The sequence below is a fragment of the Mustela erminea genome, chromosome 5 (genome assembly GCF_009829155.1).
Source record: "Mustela erminea isolate mMusErm1 chromosome 5, mMusErm1.Pri, whole genome shotgun sequence".
In the NCBI taxonomy this organism is placed as follows: Eukaryota; Metazoa; Chordata; class Mammalia; order Carnivora; family Mustelidae; genus Mustela; species Mustela erminea.
Window position 1 is genome coordinate 138,320,711 of NC_045618.1, and position 15,703 is coordinate 138,336,413.

Genomic DNA, 15,703 nt, shown 5'->3' on the forward strand with positions numbered 1-15,703 from the left:
GGGGGGCGAGCCGAGGGCCCGGGCCGTCGAGGGCTCCGGCTAGCGTGTGGGGATGAGTGGGTCCCTGGGCCGGGTGGCGGCGGCTCTGCTCCGCTCGGGGCGCGGCGCGGGCGGCGGCGGCCTGCGGGGCCCTGGCGTGCGGGCGGCGGGCTCGGGCGGCGGCGGGAGCGGCTCGGCGGAGCAACTGGACGCGCTGGTGAAGAAGGACAAGGTGGTGGTCTTCCTCAAGGGGACCCCGGAGCAGCCCCAGTGCGGCTTCAGCAACGCGGTGGTGCAGATCCTCCGGCTGCACGGCGTCCGCGACTACGCGGCCTACAACGTGCTGGACGACCCCCAGCTCCGGCAAGGTCAGGGTCCGCCGGGTGGGGGGCGACGGGCCGAGGCCGCTCGGCGGGGCGGGGCTGGGCGGCGCGGGCTCAGTCTGGGGGTTGGAGGGGGGTCGGGGCCCCGGCTCCTGCGCTGTGTTCGGGGTCGGGTAGGGGCATCGTTGACTTGAAGTGGGTCTTGAGGATCTGGGCATCTGGTACTCTTGTCAGCTTGGACACTGGGGAAGTTCTAGCGGTTCCGCGGTCCCCGCGCGGAGCCGAGAGAGGCCTTTGGGGGCCCGATCGCTCAGGCTCGGTCCGAGGAGAGTGGTGGGGAAAGCGGGGCCTGGAGGGATCCTGTAAGAACCACTAGAAGGCAGGCACTTTGGGGGACACGTTGAGTGAGTCGGCCTGTCTCTTGGTGCTGTTGATGGTAGAGGAAGGGCCGGAGCTGCCCTTGTCAGAGGCGGTGGGGTCAGAGGCTAGCCTGGTGCCTCAGGGCTGCGGGTGTCAGGAGCTATCCTGTGTTGCTACAAGGAGCGGGTAGACACAGCTTTTTGACTCGTCTTCGTTGGGATCACTTGGTGTGGAAGGAAAAGGCATGGACTTTATTTTTAGATCCTTGAGGCCAGGGAGGGATTTGTGGGGGTCTAGGGCTTGGAGAGAGAGGCCTGTGCGGAGCGGGATGAGGAATGACCCTTGGGCCCCAGATAACTCCAGCGTGGATCACAGGGAACCTGGGGCCAATCAGGGTGTGTGGCCAGATGGCAACAGGTCCCGTGGCTGGTCGCTGGCTTCGGGGAAGGAGAGAGGGCCCTGACAGCTAATAGAACCTTTTCTGCCGAACACCGTGCCAGGAGCCTTGTAAGTATCTCAGTGGGGGAGGAGGACGGGCCAGTGGAGGACATAGATCTCCTTGGCCAGGGCCCTTGGTCAGAGTTGGTGGAGAAATGGGGAGGCGGTGCCTGCGCTTCCTGGAGGGTGGCTTAGTATCCTGCATTCCAGTTAGAGACCTCCAGTAGGGGTCCTGGCATCTCTCTGAGCCCTGCTGTTCTTTAGTTACAGAGTTCTGAAAACAGTTTTACCGGGCAGCAGGTTCCCTGTTATTCTACACGCAGAATTCTAGAGTTTGTTATTATGTACTTAGGACTGTTATTCTGCAGTTGAAATGATCAGTCCTAGTCCTCCCTCCTTGACCAGACAGGCTGGTGTGGAGGTCAGACTTGGGGCTTGGAATCCCGCCGCAGCCAGTCAGCCGGGCAACCCTAAGCAGGTCCCATTACTGCATTTTCTTTTTCGGTAATGGGATGATAATGAAACCAAACTTGACAAAGATTTGATGAGGAAAAATAGAGAAAGTAAATCTTTTTAGAAAGTGCCCATCATTTTATCCGGAACACAGAAGGGACCCACTCCGCGGGAGGTATTTTATCATTGGGACTTAATGGTTCTCAGAGGAAGTATATTTTCCGCAGATTAATTCCTGGAAAACTCTCGGTTTGGATGGGTGGAAACTAGGAGGACGGAAGGCAGGTTACCATGACCCGCTCTGTGTGATGTTACCCTGTAGGAGCCTCGTGGTCCTTGTTAGTTTGCCTGCTAGAGTGTCACTGGCGGCTCGGGGCACTGGTGCCCAGGCCTTGGGCTGTGTTTTTCGTATAAGGTGGGGGGGTGGGAGATGGCCGCAGTCTTCACCCAGCCGTGGCTGCTCTGCTTCGAAGATAAGAGAGGAGAAACTACTCTGCAGTCTTTCAGCAGGGACCTTGCCACGGGGCAGGCTAGGAGGGCTGTTAATAAAAAGTCATGTCATTGATAGCTTGCTTAGTATAAGGTTTTGAGGGTCTTTGGTTTGTGGTTTCTATTCTGTTTATTTTTATCTTTTGTAAATTTATTTATTTATTTAAGAGAGGGAACGCAGAGGGGAGGGACAGGGGAAATTAGGACTTGAACAGTTTTTCGGGGGACACAATTCAACTCATAACACCAGTCTTTTTAAAGATTTATTTATTTATTTATCTGAGAGAGAGAGAGAGAGCGCGTGCAGGAGTGTGCATGTGCAGTGAGGAGGGGGCAGAGAGAGAGGGGGAGAGAGAATTCTCAAGTAGACCCCCCCCCCATCTGAGTGAGCAGCCACACTCAGGGCTCGATCCCTGAGATCGCGACCTGAGCAGTTGGTCAACCGACGGAGCCACCCAGGTGCCCTGTGTTTCCTGTTTCACCTAACTGGAGATGGGGTGTCCTGGAGTGTAGGAAGAAAGTAGGAGCAGAAGTAAGCAGGTTTACACGTAGCGCTGAGGTTCCTGTCTCGTATTTCAGGCTCACGTGCCGGTGTTCAAGCAACAGCAACAAAAATTTAGCCCTTAAATTTTTTGAGCGTTGAGTTTCATCATTTTTATTCCTAGTTTGTTTCATACCAGATTATTATCTTGGTCAATAAATGTGTTGCGTATATATTGGACATTAACACACACGTCTTTTGTGGCTTGGTGCATGCCAGTACTAACCCTCAGACTGGGGCAGGGTGGTGTGAGCTCATTCCCGCGGTGTGGATGAGTTTAGTCAGGGTAAGATTCGCTAAAAACACAAACACTCTTCATCTCTTTGCTCCCTGCACCCTTGAGTTTTACGGAGAGAAGCTGACAGGCTGTCTGATGCTTGCTTTTGCTAGCCACAGATACATCTGTGCACCTTTCCCAGAGCCAAGGTCATCGCTTGTAACTAGAGGGGCTCCTGCAAAACTGCCTTGCCTTTTCCCTTGTGCCAGAGCTTTACAAAGGGCCCAGAGCCCAGGGCACACCCGCAGAAGCTGTCTTCCTGCTCTGGGGGCCGGGTCCCTGAAGTGTGATGCGGAGACAGCTTGGCCGGTGACCCAGGGAGCAGAGACGAGTGTGAGGTCTTCCTCAGGTCTTTTCTTCCTCCAGCTGACCTGGAAGAACACAGAAGGTGGCCACAGAGGGACGGGGTCCCGTGGACAGGTGTCAGCATACCCTAATCCTGGTCTAACAAAGAATCTCTTTCATTTCCTGTTGTAAACCTGACATGCTCATTGAAGAAACTTGGAAACGCTGAAGGCAATAAAGGGAAATTACCTGTAATTCTATATCCACCATTATTAACATTTGGATCTAGTTTCTAATCTTTTATTTTTTAAAACTGCATTTGAGATCAGGCATGTCTGGGCATAGTATTTTGCCCTCACGAAAGGAGGGAACTTGCCTTATGCCACTGCCTGAGGACCCTGTATATTGCTTATGCAGAGCGAGCTTTCAGTGGTTCTTTTTTTTAAAGCTTTAATTTATTAAAAAAAAAAAAAAGCTTTTATTTATTTATGTTGAGAGAGAGGGAGCACTAGTGCGCATGTGCATGAGTAGGGGGAGGGGCAGGGGGAAAGAGAATCCTAAGCAGGTTCCTTGCCCAGCGCAGAGTCTGATGCAGGGCTTGATCCCAGGACCCCGAGATGTTGACCTGAGCTGAAACCAAGAGTCAGACACTTAACCAGTGGGACACTTAACTGACTGAGCCACGCAGATGCCCCTCAGTGAATGTTTTAATGAATAAGTAAATCCTTCTTTTATATATACCTCTTTTAAACTCTGTCCCATGCTCTTAAAAACATAAACACTGTGAAATTTCTGCCTGTTCACATCTTCTGTAGAATGAATAGCCATTATCCTATTGTCGAGTGTTTAAGTATTTGAAACTATGCTGAGCATCGGGGAGTTTAAGCAACAGAAACAAATCTGTGGCACTGGCAAATGTTGGAAGTCACATTAACAAGTGGTGTTTCTGGGCTCGTGTGGCAGATGTGTCATACGCCACAGATGAGAGTATAAAAAGGTACCAGCACATCGGAGGAGTCACTGTCAGTACCGGGTCAAGTTGAAGGTGAACATGGCTGAAGACCCAGCTGCTTCACTCCTGGGCACACAGTCTAGAGTGGGGGTTGACAGACTTCCTTTGTAAAGGGCCAGAGAGGAAATACTTCAGTCTGTGTGGACCGCACAGTCTCCATGGCACGGATTCTGCTCTGCTACGGTGGCGTGAAAGCGGTTGTAACAGTACCTGACAGGTGGGTGTGGCCGAGTCCCAATAAAACTTTATTTAAAAAAATAGGAAGTGGACCACAGACGGCCCAAACGCCATAGTTGGCCACCCTTTTCTCCAGAGAGGAAGCCCCTGCGTTTGAGTTAGAAGACAGATAAAAGGATATTCATTGACATGTTGCTTGTAATAAAGAAAAATTAGCAAGAGGGGGTCTTGGTCTCTTAGCAGACTGGATAAACAAACTGAGGTGTAAAGCCGAAACGAAATTGTGGCTAAAACAAGCTGGATCTAGATGTTCTCCATGTGACTGTGTCCCAGAGAATGCAGTGTTTAGTCATGAGGTAAATTGCAAAAAAAGTAACTATGGCACAATGCCGTTTGTGTTAAAGGTGTGAGACGGTCCCCCGTGTCTTGGATACACGTGCAGTGTGAGTATGGTTCGTGGGCAAGGGTGACTTGCAGCCACAGGCCAGAGGCCATCTCTGTTGGTCTAGAACCCGGCCTTCGGACTCGTAGAAACCTGGACGGAAATCCAGGCTCCACCACTTGCCAGCGCTGTGACTTTGGTCAGATAACCTCCCTGAGCCTTGGTTTCTTCATCTGTAAAACAGAGAAAATTATGCAGTCCCTGTCGGATTTTTGCAAAGGTTAAGTGAGGCTACGTGTGTAAAATTCTTAGAGAGTATGAAATTCAGTAACCCTTAGCTCCGCACATGGGTGTTTTCGTGCCGCCTGGCCGCAGGATTCGTATTTTTTTCTGCCTTCGTCCCCATTGTGTGTATTTCTCAGAGGAGCGGGACGGAAGGATGGCGTACGGGATATCACGGTGGACAGAATCTGCGCTGGTACCTGGAATTGGGGGAGTTTAACCCCATCACCAGTTAGACCTCATCTCATCTTCGCGGTAAATCCGGAAGTAGTTATTCCCACTTCACAGGCAGGGAAACTGAGGCGAAGAGAGTAGCAGATCGATCTGACACTGCATTCCTTTACAGGCTGGCAGGCCACAGCCCGCTCACTCTGTTCTCTCTGGCACTGGCCCCCGGCGGGTCTGCCTCTCCCTTACTCTTAGCTCAGATAATCTCCTGTGTGCTGTCATTCTCTCTAGGAAGCCAGAGGAGGCCCTGTGACGTGCCCGAGGCAGAGTTGATCTGCATCAGGTTCCCGAGCTGCTCCGAGCTGCTCCTCCGGTGAAAATCTTCCAGGGAAAAAGGAGAACCGTGATTGTGGTGCTCCTGTCCTTTGTTGTCCAAACTGGGGACGAAGTCTAATATTCTGAAACATGATGAATTTTGAAAAATCCCTTTTGAAAGCTCTGGAAGGGAACTTTCTAATACCCTTATTTTCCCCTGCACTCTGGTTTGATCCTCTGGAATATTCATTTTTTTAGTGGGGCAATAGGTGCCTGTAGAACTGATTTTATAAGACCACCTCCTTCCTTACTCCCAATTTCTAGTGTCACCCCGTTATATAACTTTGCAGTCAATATTTTTTGTCCCAAATTGAATCGTCACTTGTCATCTGTAAAATAGGATTACCATTAAAATCCATTCTTGGATACGATTTCCTAATTTTTCAGAGTTTCTCTCTCTGATTCTGAGTTATTTGGAGTGAAATTTGGAAGAGCTGTCATTGTATGTTACAGTTCTTGAAAATGAAAAAGCAAGAGAAGCTAGCCATGTTTAAACGATTACATATGAATTGATGGGATTCATTTTTCATTTTCAACTTAGGAACAGTGGTCTTTTATTCTTGGAAGTTACTTGCTTTGTGCTATAGGAATCACTTGAATATTTCTTTAAATATTCAAACCTGTAATCAGACCTTTAAAAATAGAAAATAGTATATTTTCAAGATGCCAGAGCTCTTTGCCTTGATATCAGCTGCCTATAACGCTTGTTCCCCTAAAACCAAAGAAGCAGGGGCACTGGGGTGGCTCAGTGAGTTAAAGCCTCTGTCTCCGGCTCAGGTCATGGTCTCAAGGTCCTGGGATCGAGCCCCACATCAGGCTCTCTGCTCAGCGGGGAGCCTGCTTCTCCCTCTCTCTGCCTGCCCCTCTGCCTGCTTGTGATCTCTGCCTGTCAAATAAATAAATTTAAAAAAATAAAAATAAAAATAAAACCAAAGAAGCAGGGAAGTTTAATTTGATAAACTATCTGCTAGTTGGCACCTTAGCCACTGTCACATGCCATTGTGGGCTCTGAGGCCAGGTTCTCCTGAGTTCTTGAAATACAAATTATTAGGCAAGAGAGCATGGCCCTAGGATCTGGAAGGTGTCTGTCTCCCTCGCACATGGCTGTGTTGTGTCCCATGTTCAGGTTGATTGGAAAGCTTACTTGTTTGGTAGTTTTAATGGTGACCGTTGATTCCGGTGACGTGTCCTCTTCCCTCTAGTCTGGACATGTGATCTGTAGTGATGTGCTGCCTAAATGAACGAGACAAGCCTAAAGCTTTGAGTGAGTGTGGGACTGTAAACATGATTGATGAGAGCAAAGTATTCAACTTTGCAGAGATTTTAAAAAACGACTTTTTAGGATTGGATGTATGTGGTTGGAGTGAACCTCAGATGGCAAATTTATTTTCATTTTTGGTGTGTCTCATAAATTTGCTGTGTTTCCTTTAAGCAGTCACTGAAAGAATCATATTCGTTGTCTTGGAAGGCTTAACACAACGTATTACTAATTGGAAAAGATCCAGATAGAAAATCATGCACATAAAGGGTTTATGCACACAATATAGAAGATACTTAAGAAAGTTTCCAAGAATTATGACTTCTATGCTGAGTCATCTGTGTTGCACCAAATATCAGAATTCAAGATAAAAACTTGAATTCATTGAGAAATTCTAGTAAATCTAGGTATTTGGTACTATAACGGCATTCTAATGGTTAATGGAATTTTCCCTTTTTTAGTAACCCCCGTACCTCTAGCTGATTTATTTATTTATTTTTAAAGACATCCAAAGTGGCTTAGAAGTGTCCTTTTCTGGGGGTGTAGTGTACAGCATGATGACTGTAGTTACTAATACTGTATTGCACATTTGAAAGTTTTTGAGAAACTAGATCTCAGAAGTTCTCATCACAGGAGGAGATCTTTGTAACTGCCTATGGTCACGGATGGTAACGAGATTTACTGTGCTGATCAGTTTGTAATATATACAGATATCAAGTCGTCATGTTGTAGACCTGAAATGTTACGATGTCATATGTCAATTACACCTCAAAAAAAAAAAAAAGTTAAAAAAACAGTACGTTTTTTGGGCCCTTTGAGATTGTAACCCTTTCTCCCTAGAGGAAGTCTGGAGGAGAAAGATAAAGCCCTCTGTGGGGGGCCTTCTCTGGTGCTCTGTTTAGAGCAAAGTCACTATTTCTTTTAAGAAGGTAGTGACTTTTAAAAGAGGAGAAAACATTATTATCTTAGGACTTGTGATATGAGTCAAATGGCTGATTCTATTTGGAAAATCAGTGATCATAAGTGATAGGATATCAAAGACCAGTTTTGGTATTTTTAGTTTATTTAAGAAATCTTTTGACTTTTCTGTTTTATTTTGTCTGCTCATTTTGCCCTTTTAAAAATACCTTCCTATCTATAGAAGTATAAAAATAGCAACTGTGGTCTATAGCGGTTAATTCTCCTACGCCATGCTTTTGCTCAGCCTCTCTTTATAGCACCAACACAGGTGTTTTATGGATGGATGGATTTTTAAAAGCGTATCTCATCTGTAGGAAGGAGGTAGAAGAACACGAAGAAAGAGTAATCTTTTGTCTTAAGCCTGAAACCACATTTTACTTCCTCCTCTCTTAAGACCATCAGCCTTATGGTCTGGAACTGAACAGAGTGGTCGCCCGGTTGGGGGTTCTAGGAGGTGCCACATCTCTGTGTGTCCTCACAACTGTTCGCACGGTTCTTGAGGTTGTTGTCCTTGAGGACAGGGAGGGGGTCTCTCTCACCCCGTGGCCCAGGACATGGGCATTAGCCGGGCTTTGGGCCTTTCCTTGCTTTGACTCAGTGACTGTGAATTCTGGGCCGAGCCCCATCAGCCTGCCCCATGGAGAGCCCATCCGAGGGGTTGAAGAGGGTGAAGGCTGCAGGCCGCCCTAGGAAAGAGATTGTTCTTTGGGCAAAAGGATTATTAAAAATAAAAATATTATTAAAAATAAAACCCAGTGATGCAGCATCTTGGTTCCCCAACCCAGACGGGCACAAGAAGCCTGAGTGAGGCCTGCCTCGCTTGGCAGACTTCCCTGGATGGACCCACATTAGACGGTCTATTTGGAAAGGAAGTCATAGTGCTGAAGTTTTGTTGCACGGAATCCCTGACTGCAGAGGAAGGGGGACCAGGGCATCCACCGATCGGGTTCTCTGCCCTGGGTCCCTCCTTGTTCACTGTCTGTCCTCTGTCCGGGAAGAGCCTCACCTCCCCAATGCTCAGGAGAACAGTGCGAGGTGGGGGTGGAAACAGGCAGACAGTTGAGTGACTTGGGGCGACCTCACAGTTGGTGATCGGAAATGGTAGGGTTTACATAGCGGTCCGGTTTTCACTAAAGCTCCCACTCCGTGGCTGACATATGGTTCCCCGAGGATGGGAGGGGACGCGGTGGGGGACCCCGGGAGGAAACGGATTGCCCCATGCACAGTTCAGCTCCGAGCACCTAAGTGACGCCTGAGTGTTCTTCCCCGCAGGCATTAAGGACTACTCCAACTGGCCCACCATCCCGCAGGTGTACCTCGACGGCGAGTTCGTGGGCGGCTGTGACATCCTCCTGCAGATGCACCAAAATGGGGACCTGGTGGAGGAACTGAAAAAGCTGGGGATCCGCTCAGCCCTTTTGGATGAAAAGAAAGACCAAGACTCAAAGTGAGGGCGGCCCGGGGCCTCCTAGTGCGGCAGGGGGCTGTGGGCGCTGAGAGCCGCTGCCAGCAAAGCCTTACCGAGTCTGCTGTTCACTCTCTGGATGGCCGCTGCTTGTACGGGTCCCCATGCTTGTCAGCAGTCGGGGGGTTTTGTTGTGTCTGGGGTTTGGGCTGCGAATATTCGATTGTGAACATAATTATAACCACTGCACTATAATAATTCACTGTTGTATTATGATATTGTTGTCAGCAAAATCTGTTCTCATATTGTCATCTGCTCTTTGCGTGATTCAGAAGTAAAACCAGGAGTTTTTAAATCATCATTATTCATGAATCCTCTGCAAATGTGTCAGTCGGCAAAGATAATACCCACCCCCCAATTTTTCGTAGCTTCTTCTGTTAAGAAAAATGATGGCCAAGGAAGAAGATGTGGGAGCTGGGGTGCTGTTTTTTAAAAATAAAGTGTCAACTGAGGGATACCGTGTGCGAGTTGTTAATTCTGAGTGGCGGTAAGTCGGTCCCTCAGTCTCCTCCGGCTGCTGTGACAGAATACCACGGACTGGCTGGCTTGTAAACAACACGTGTTTACTTCGTCAAGTTCTGGACGTCGGAAGTCCAAGCTCAAGGCTCCAGCAGATTAGGTCTCTGGTTCGTAGGCTCCTCTTCTCCCTGTGTCCTCGCGAGGAAGCTCTCTGGGCTCCTCTTAGAAGGGCGCAGATCCCATTCCCATCCGCTCTCATCTGCTTACTCCCAAAGACCCCCCAAACCACCACGCTGGGGGTTAGGTGTCAGCACAGGAATGTTGAGGGCACACAGACCTTCAATCTGCAGCAACTAAGGATGTTTAATGCCTGTGACCTTCTCTTTCTAGAAATCAAGAGTGATTCTTACACTCTTCCATTAAATTGGACATAGAAATTGCCATCAGACTATGGTCTCATTTCTCGAGGGGAGGTAAGTGTTGTCAACACTGAGTGCTGTTGACGGTGCAGTTGGAGGCCTGGGTGTCGTGCCCAGAAGTGAGGTGGCTGAGGCTAGGGGAGGTAACCCTGCTCACCCACTTTGGAGGGCTGGTGCTTGGCAAGCCGCACTGCCGTCAGCTGGGGAAAAGTCACCGGCAGGCCTCCAAAGAGGAATCCACACAGCATTTTCTTTCTTAAGAAATACAGTGTATGATACTGTGTAGAGAAAACCCTAAAGACCACCAAAAAACTTCTAGAACTGATAAAGGAATTCAGTAAGCTCTCAGGATACAAAGTCTGTTGCATTTCTGTATGCTAATAATGAAGCAGCAGAAAGAGAAGTTAAGAAAACAGGCACCTGGGTGGCTCAGTGGATTAAGCCACTGCCTTCGGCTTGGGTCATGATCTCAGGGTCCTGGGATGGAGCCCTGTATCGGGCTCTGCTCAGCAGGGAACCTGCTTCCCCCTCTCTCTGCCTGCCTCTTCTGCCTGCTGGTGATCTCTCTGTCAAATAAAAAAAAAAAAAAAAAAAAAAAACCAGTCCCATTTATACTTGCACCAAAAATAAAGTACCTAGGAGTAACACTTAAGCAGGTAGGTGAAAGATACGTACTCTGAAAACTCTGAGACGTTGATGAAAGAAATTGAAGACCTCACAAAGAAATGGAAAGACAAAAACAAATACTGTTAACATGCCCATGCTACCCAAAGCAACCTATAAATTTAATGCAATCCCTATCAAAGTACCAGTAGCAATTTCCACAGATTTAGAACAAATAGTCCTAAATCTGTATGGAACCACAGAAGACCCCAACTAACCAAAGCGATCTTGAAAAAGAAAAAAAAAAAAAAACAAAAAAACAACTGGAGATATCACAATTGCAGATTTCAAGTTATATTACAAAGCTGTAGGCAATGACAGTATGCCACTGGCATAAAAATAGAGATCAATGGAACAGAACAGGAAACCCAGAAATAAACTCACAATCATATGGTCAATTAATATACGAGAAAGCAGTTAAGAATGTGCAATGGGAAAAATTCTCTTCAATAAATGGTGTTGGGAATACTGGACAGCTACATGCAGAAGAATGAAATTGGACCGCTTCCTGTCATCACATACAAAAATAAACTCAAAATGGATTAAGGCTCTAAATAGACCTGAAACCATAAAAATCCTAGGCGTGAGCACAGGCAATAATTTCTCTGACATTGGCCTTAGCAATATCTTTCTAGGTGTGTCTCTTGAAGCAAGGGAAATAAAAGCAAAAATAAACTGTTGGGACTACATCAGATTCCGCACAGCAAAGAAAACCATCAACGAAGCTAAAAGGCAGCCTGCTGAATGGGAGGAGAAGGTATTTGCAAATGACATGTCTGATAAAGGGTTAGTATTCAAAATACGTAGAGAATTGCTACAATTCCACAAATAATCCAATTAAAAAATGGGCAGAAGACATGAACAGACATGTTTCCAAAGAAGACATCCTGATGGCCAGCAGAGAAGATGCTCAACGTCACTCAACATCAGGGAGATGCAGATCAAAGCTATGATGAGCCATCACTTTCCACCAGTCGGAATTCTGGCTAACATCAACAGCTCAAGAAAGAACAAATGTTGGAGAGGATGCGTAAAGAAAGGAGCCCTCTTGCACTGTTGGTGGGAGTGCAAACGGGTGCGACCACTGTGGAGAACAGTATGGAGGTGCCTCTAGTTAAAGATAGAACTACCCTATGATAATCAGACCACTGGGTATTTACGCAAAGTACACAAAAACACTAATTTGAAAGAGTATATGTACCTCCGTGTTTACGGCAGCATTATTTCCGAAAGTCCAACAATGGAAGCACCCTAAGTGCCCATTGATAGATGAGTGGATAAAGATGTGTATGTGCACAATAGAGTAGTACTGCCATAAAAAAGAGCGACATCTTGCCACGTACAACAACAGGGATGAATCTAGATAGCATAATGCCAAGTGAAATAGACGTGTTCGTCTATGTTGATCTTACTACGTAGAACTTAAGAAACAAAGCGGGGCGGGGGGAGGGGCGGAATGCCTGGGTGGCTCCATCTGTTAATCATCTGCCTTCAGCTTAGGTCAGGATCCCAGGGTCCTGGGGCCAAGTCCCATGTCAGGGAGCCTGCTTCTCCCTCTGTCTGCTGCTCCCCCTGCTGTGAGCTCTCTCTCTCTCTGACAAATAAATAAAATCTTTAAACAGATTCAAGTTCCTGTGATCTAAAAAAGCAATAAGCGTGCAAAACTCCATATCCTCTCTTTAAAAAAAAAAAAGGGAAGAAAAAGAAACAAAGTGCGGGTGGGGTGGGGGTGTGGGCAGGGAGCGACAAACCAGGAAAACCACGCAACGAACCAGACTCTGAACTATAGAGAACAAGCCGTGGTTGCTGGGGGGCATGGGGAAAATAGGTGCAGGGGATGACGAGCACTGAGAAGTGTATGGAAGGTGGATCACCGTGTTGTACACCCGGGGCTCCTACAACACTGTGAACTATGCTGGAATTAAAAAAAAAAAAAAGACTTGGCACATGAGAAATCGATAAGGTCTTTACAAAAGGGATAATTGGAATCACAGAAGATACTCGTCCGATATGCAGTATCTTTGTTTTTTTAAGTTAGGATTTATTTATTTATTAGAGCGTGAGCAGGGGGGAGGCAGGAGGGGCCGTGGCTGAGAAGCAGACTCCCAGCTGAATGTCCAGCCCAAGGTGACTTGGGGCTCGATCTCACAAGCCTGAGATCAGGACCTGAGCCAAATCAAGAGTGGGTCGCTTCACTGCCTAAGTGCCCCAGGGGCTTCTATGGCAGGACTGTGGAGGCAGAGCTGGAGGCAAGCCTTACAGGTCCTGGGCGCAAAGCCCATCCTGTCACCAGGTGCCTTTGGGTCCCCAGAGGCCTTCATTCCTCTCAGGGCCTTCAGCCGGACGTCCGTTGGAATTGTACCTTCCCGGGGGCAGAAGTAGGAGGAAGAAAGCGGTTTTTCATGAACAGACCGGGAGTGACAGGAAGGAGGGATGGCTCATTCCCCAGAGCTGTTCTAGAAGCTCGTTCCCTGTACTTGGTCGGCTTGAGTGCCTCTTGAAGAAGCTCTGAAAACAGACCGACGTAGGTAGGGTTGACCTTCTGGCTTCCTGCCACCATCCCTGCCCCAGAGGTTTTGGGATCCAGAAGAAAGGAAAGAGGGAAGCGGGAGCCCCAGCCCCACTGCAGTGGAGACCGCCCCGTCGGATTAGCGACCGCTCCGAGCCCACCACAGAGCCAGGGGCTTCTGGGATCGGAAAGCAGATCGTTCTCATAGAAAGGATTTTTATGACTTGAGTTCTGCCCTGCATCCCATCAATACCTTGGTGTCAGCTCTAAAATTCCATGGACACCTAGGCAGGGCTGGGACTCAGCCAAGTGACCTTGTTTTGCAAATGGTAGTGTGGCCACTAGAAGGAAGGAAGGCTCAAGGTCTCCCCTGACTTGCCGTAAGGAGGCCAGGAGCCAAGGTTGCAACCTTAGCCTTTGGAGAGAATATCACGGTCAAATAACGGTCCCTGGGTGAGTGTGCGGCACACACACTCTTCCCATTCACCTCTGACGTGTAGTTGGTACTTAACAATTTTGCCTTTTTGGCTTTTCCTTAGATCTGCCTACACACCTGTAGGGCTCACCTGAAAAATGAAGCGACGAGAAGCTCATCAGGGAAACACCAGTGTAAGACCCCTCCCCAGGAGAGCAGGACTGGGGGACGGCCACCGACTGAACAATCCCACTCAGACCGACGCTCGTGACTCACGGTGACACGCTGTCTGTCGCCAGAGAGCCTCAGTGTTCAAGGAATCACTGAGCTCTCCAGAAACAGAAATGTTCTTTGCAGAAGTTAATTAATACTTTTTTCCTCTATATGCTTAACGAGTCTTTACCAAGTGGAAAATTGAAGATGCTCTCTTCTGTCAGCCTGAATAATTGTAATGATCTGCATAATCAGAATTCACTATGATGATTAGAACAGTGACACCAAAGCTCCTTGTACAAACAGCGGTGTCGCACGCCATCTATTATGAAATGGAAGGTCCGCTTCATAGCCTTTCAGCATAGTATGTTCGGCTTGTATCCTCGTGATTTTTTGGCTTACTGTTTCAGCTTCCAAGTGCTGTGTTAATAGACCCTTTAGAAATAGCAGAAGTTATTTTAGAAGCTTAAACGTTTGCATGATTTCAGGCAGTTTTTGCTTCCTGAATTGGTCGTTGTATAAATGTCATCACACTTCATTTAAGCAATGAGTGTTGGAGATACTTTGGGACAGAAGGGAAATTTTAAGAAGTCTCTTGGCCTTGGGGTGCCTGGGTGGCTCAGTAGGCTGAGCGTCTGACTCTGAAATTCAGCTCAAGTTCTGATCTCAGGGTCATGAGATTGAGCCCCAAGTAGGGCCCTGCACAGGCTGTGGAGCTTGTTGGGAAATCTGTTCCTTCCCCTAAATGCCTCAGCCCACGCGTCATTCACCAGCGCTCAGGTTGTGTTGGTGGGGATTTTTAGGTAAAACATATATAATGTCGCCGTTGACTCCAAGGCGCACCTTTCCACATCAGATGCCTTCGAGAGTTCTCTGGCCCTTTCCGGGTGATCTCATCCCACTCCCAGCTCACCCCCACAGCCACCCCCACCCTACAGGCAGTAACTACCGGATTTTTTTTCTCCCAGAGTCACAATGCACTTTCGCTATTTATGTCTCACTACAGAATTTTTTTAAAAAGTGTTACTTTTCTTTCCTACAGTGGGAAGTCTTCACCCATAGATTGTGCTTTTATTGTGCAGAGTTATGCTTCAGAGAACACCGTCAAACCTTGAGCCAATTCTGATGTACCGACAGCAAGGATTGTGATACTAGATTGTCTTGTACCTAATTAAGAGTTTTCATAGGGATCATTTTTCCAGGAAAAAAAAAAAGGAGAAAAGAAATGATCCCCGGCTCATAGGAAATTAGGTGATGAAGTTCAGAAAGTATTTCCAGATGACTGGTGTCCGTCACCGGACAGGCAGGGGTTAAAGCAGGCAGGGGCTTTGAAGCCCATGCTGAGCCCCCAACTCTGCAGGGGGAGCTCTTCCTGCCCCGGACCCAGGCCTGCTTCAGAAAGCCTTCCGCTGGGGGTCAAGTGCGGCGGGGCTGGTGTCTGACACGCGTGTCAGAGTACTTGGAATCTGAAGAAGACCTTGGCGGTGATTCAGCACCTGAACAAGGAAGCTGGAATCCTGAGAACCTAGCGTCATATTTCCCACCATGCTGGCTTTTTTCCATTTTCATTTTTATTTTTTATTTTTTTCCCACAATTCCTTAGCAAACGCTCCTTAGAATGACTTTTGGGAGAGCAGACACTATTTTGGAGGAGAGAACAGAAGATGGTTTTGGTCCCACCCATCCAAGCCACCACAGTCTGGGTAGAATTTCGGAAGAACTGGTTTGGTGGTTGGAATAAGGGAGCCCCAGAGGTGCCCGTGTCCTAATCCTGGAGGGTGTGACTGTATTACTGGGCGCT

General features: G+C 47.8%; 1 protein-coding gene across 1 annotated transcript; it reads left to right on the forward strand.

Moving 5' to 3' along the window:
- GLRX5 (glutaredoxin 5) lies at window positions 1-9,677 on the forward strand. The gene is made up of 2 exons (XM_032345183.1): window positions 1-347; window positions 9,032-9,677. Exons 1-2 carry the CDS (start codon window positions 53-55, stop codon window positions 9,208-9,210), a joined length of 474 nt encoding a protein of 157 aa, XP_032201074.1. The 5' UTR covers window positions 1-52; the 3' UTR covers window positions 9,211-9,677.
- The last annotated feature ends 6,026 nt before the right edge of the window (window positions 9,678-15,703 follow it).

Bases quoted from the DNA above. Each gene is read 5' to 3' on its own strand.
- GLRX5 (XM_032345183.1), top strand. From the start codon at position 53: ATGAGTGGGTCCCTGGGCCGGGTGGCGGCGGCTCTGCTCCGCTCGGGG. The intron at 348-9,031 runs GTCAGGGTCCGC...TCTTCCCCGCAG, and splicing joins CGACCCCCAGCTCCGGCAAG to GCATTAAGGACTACTCCAAC.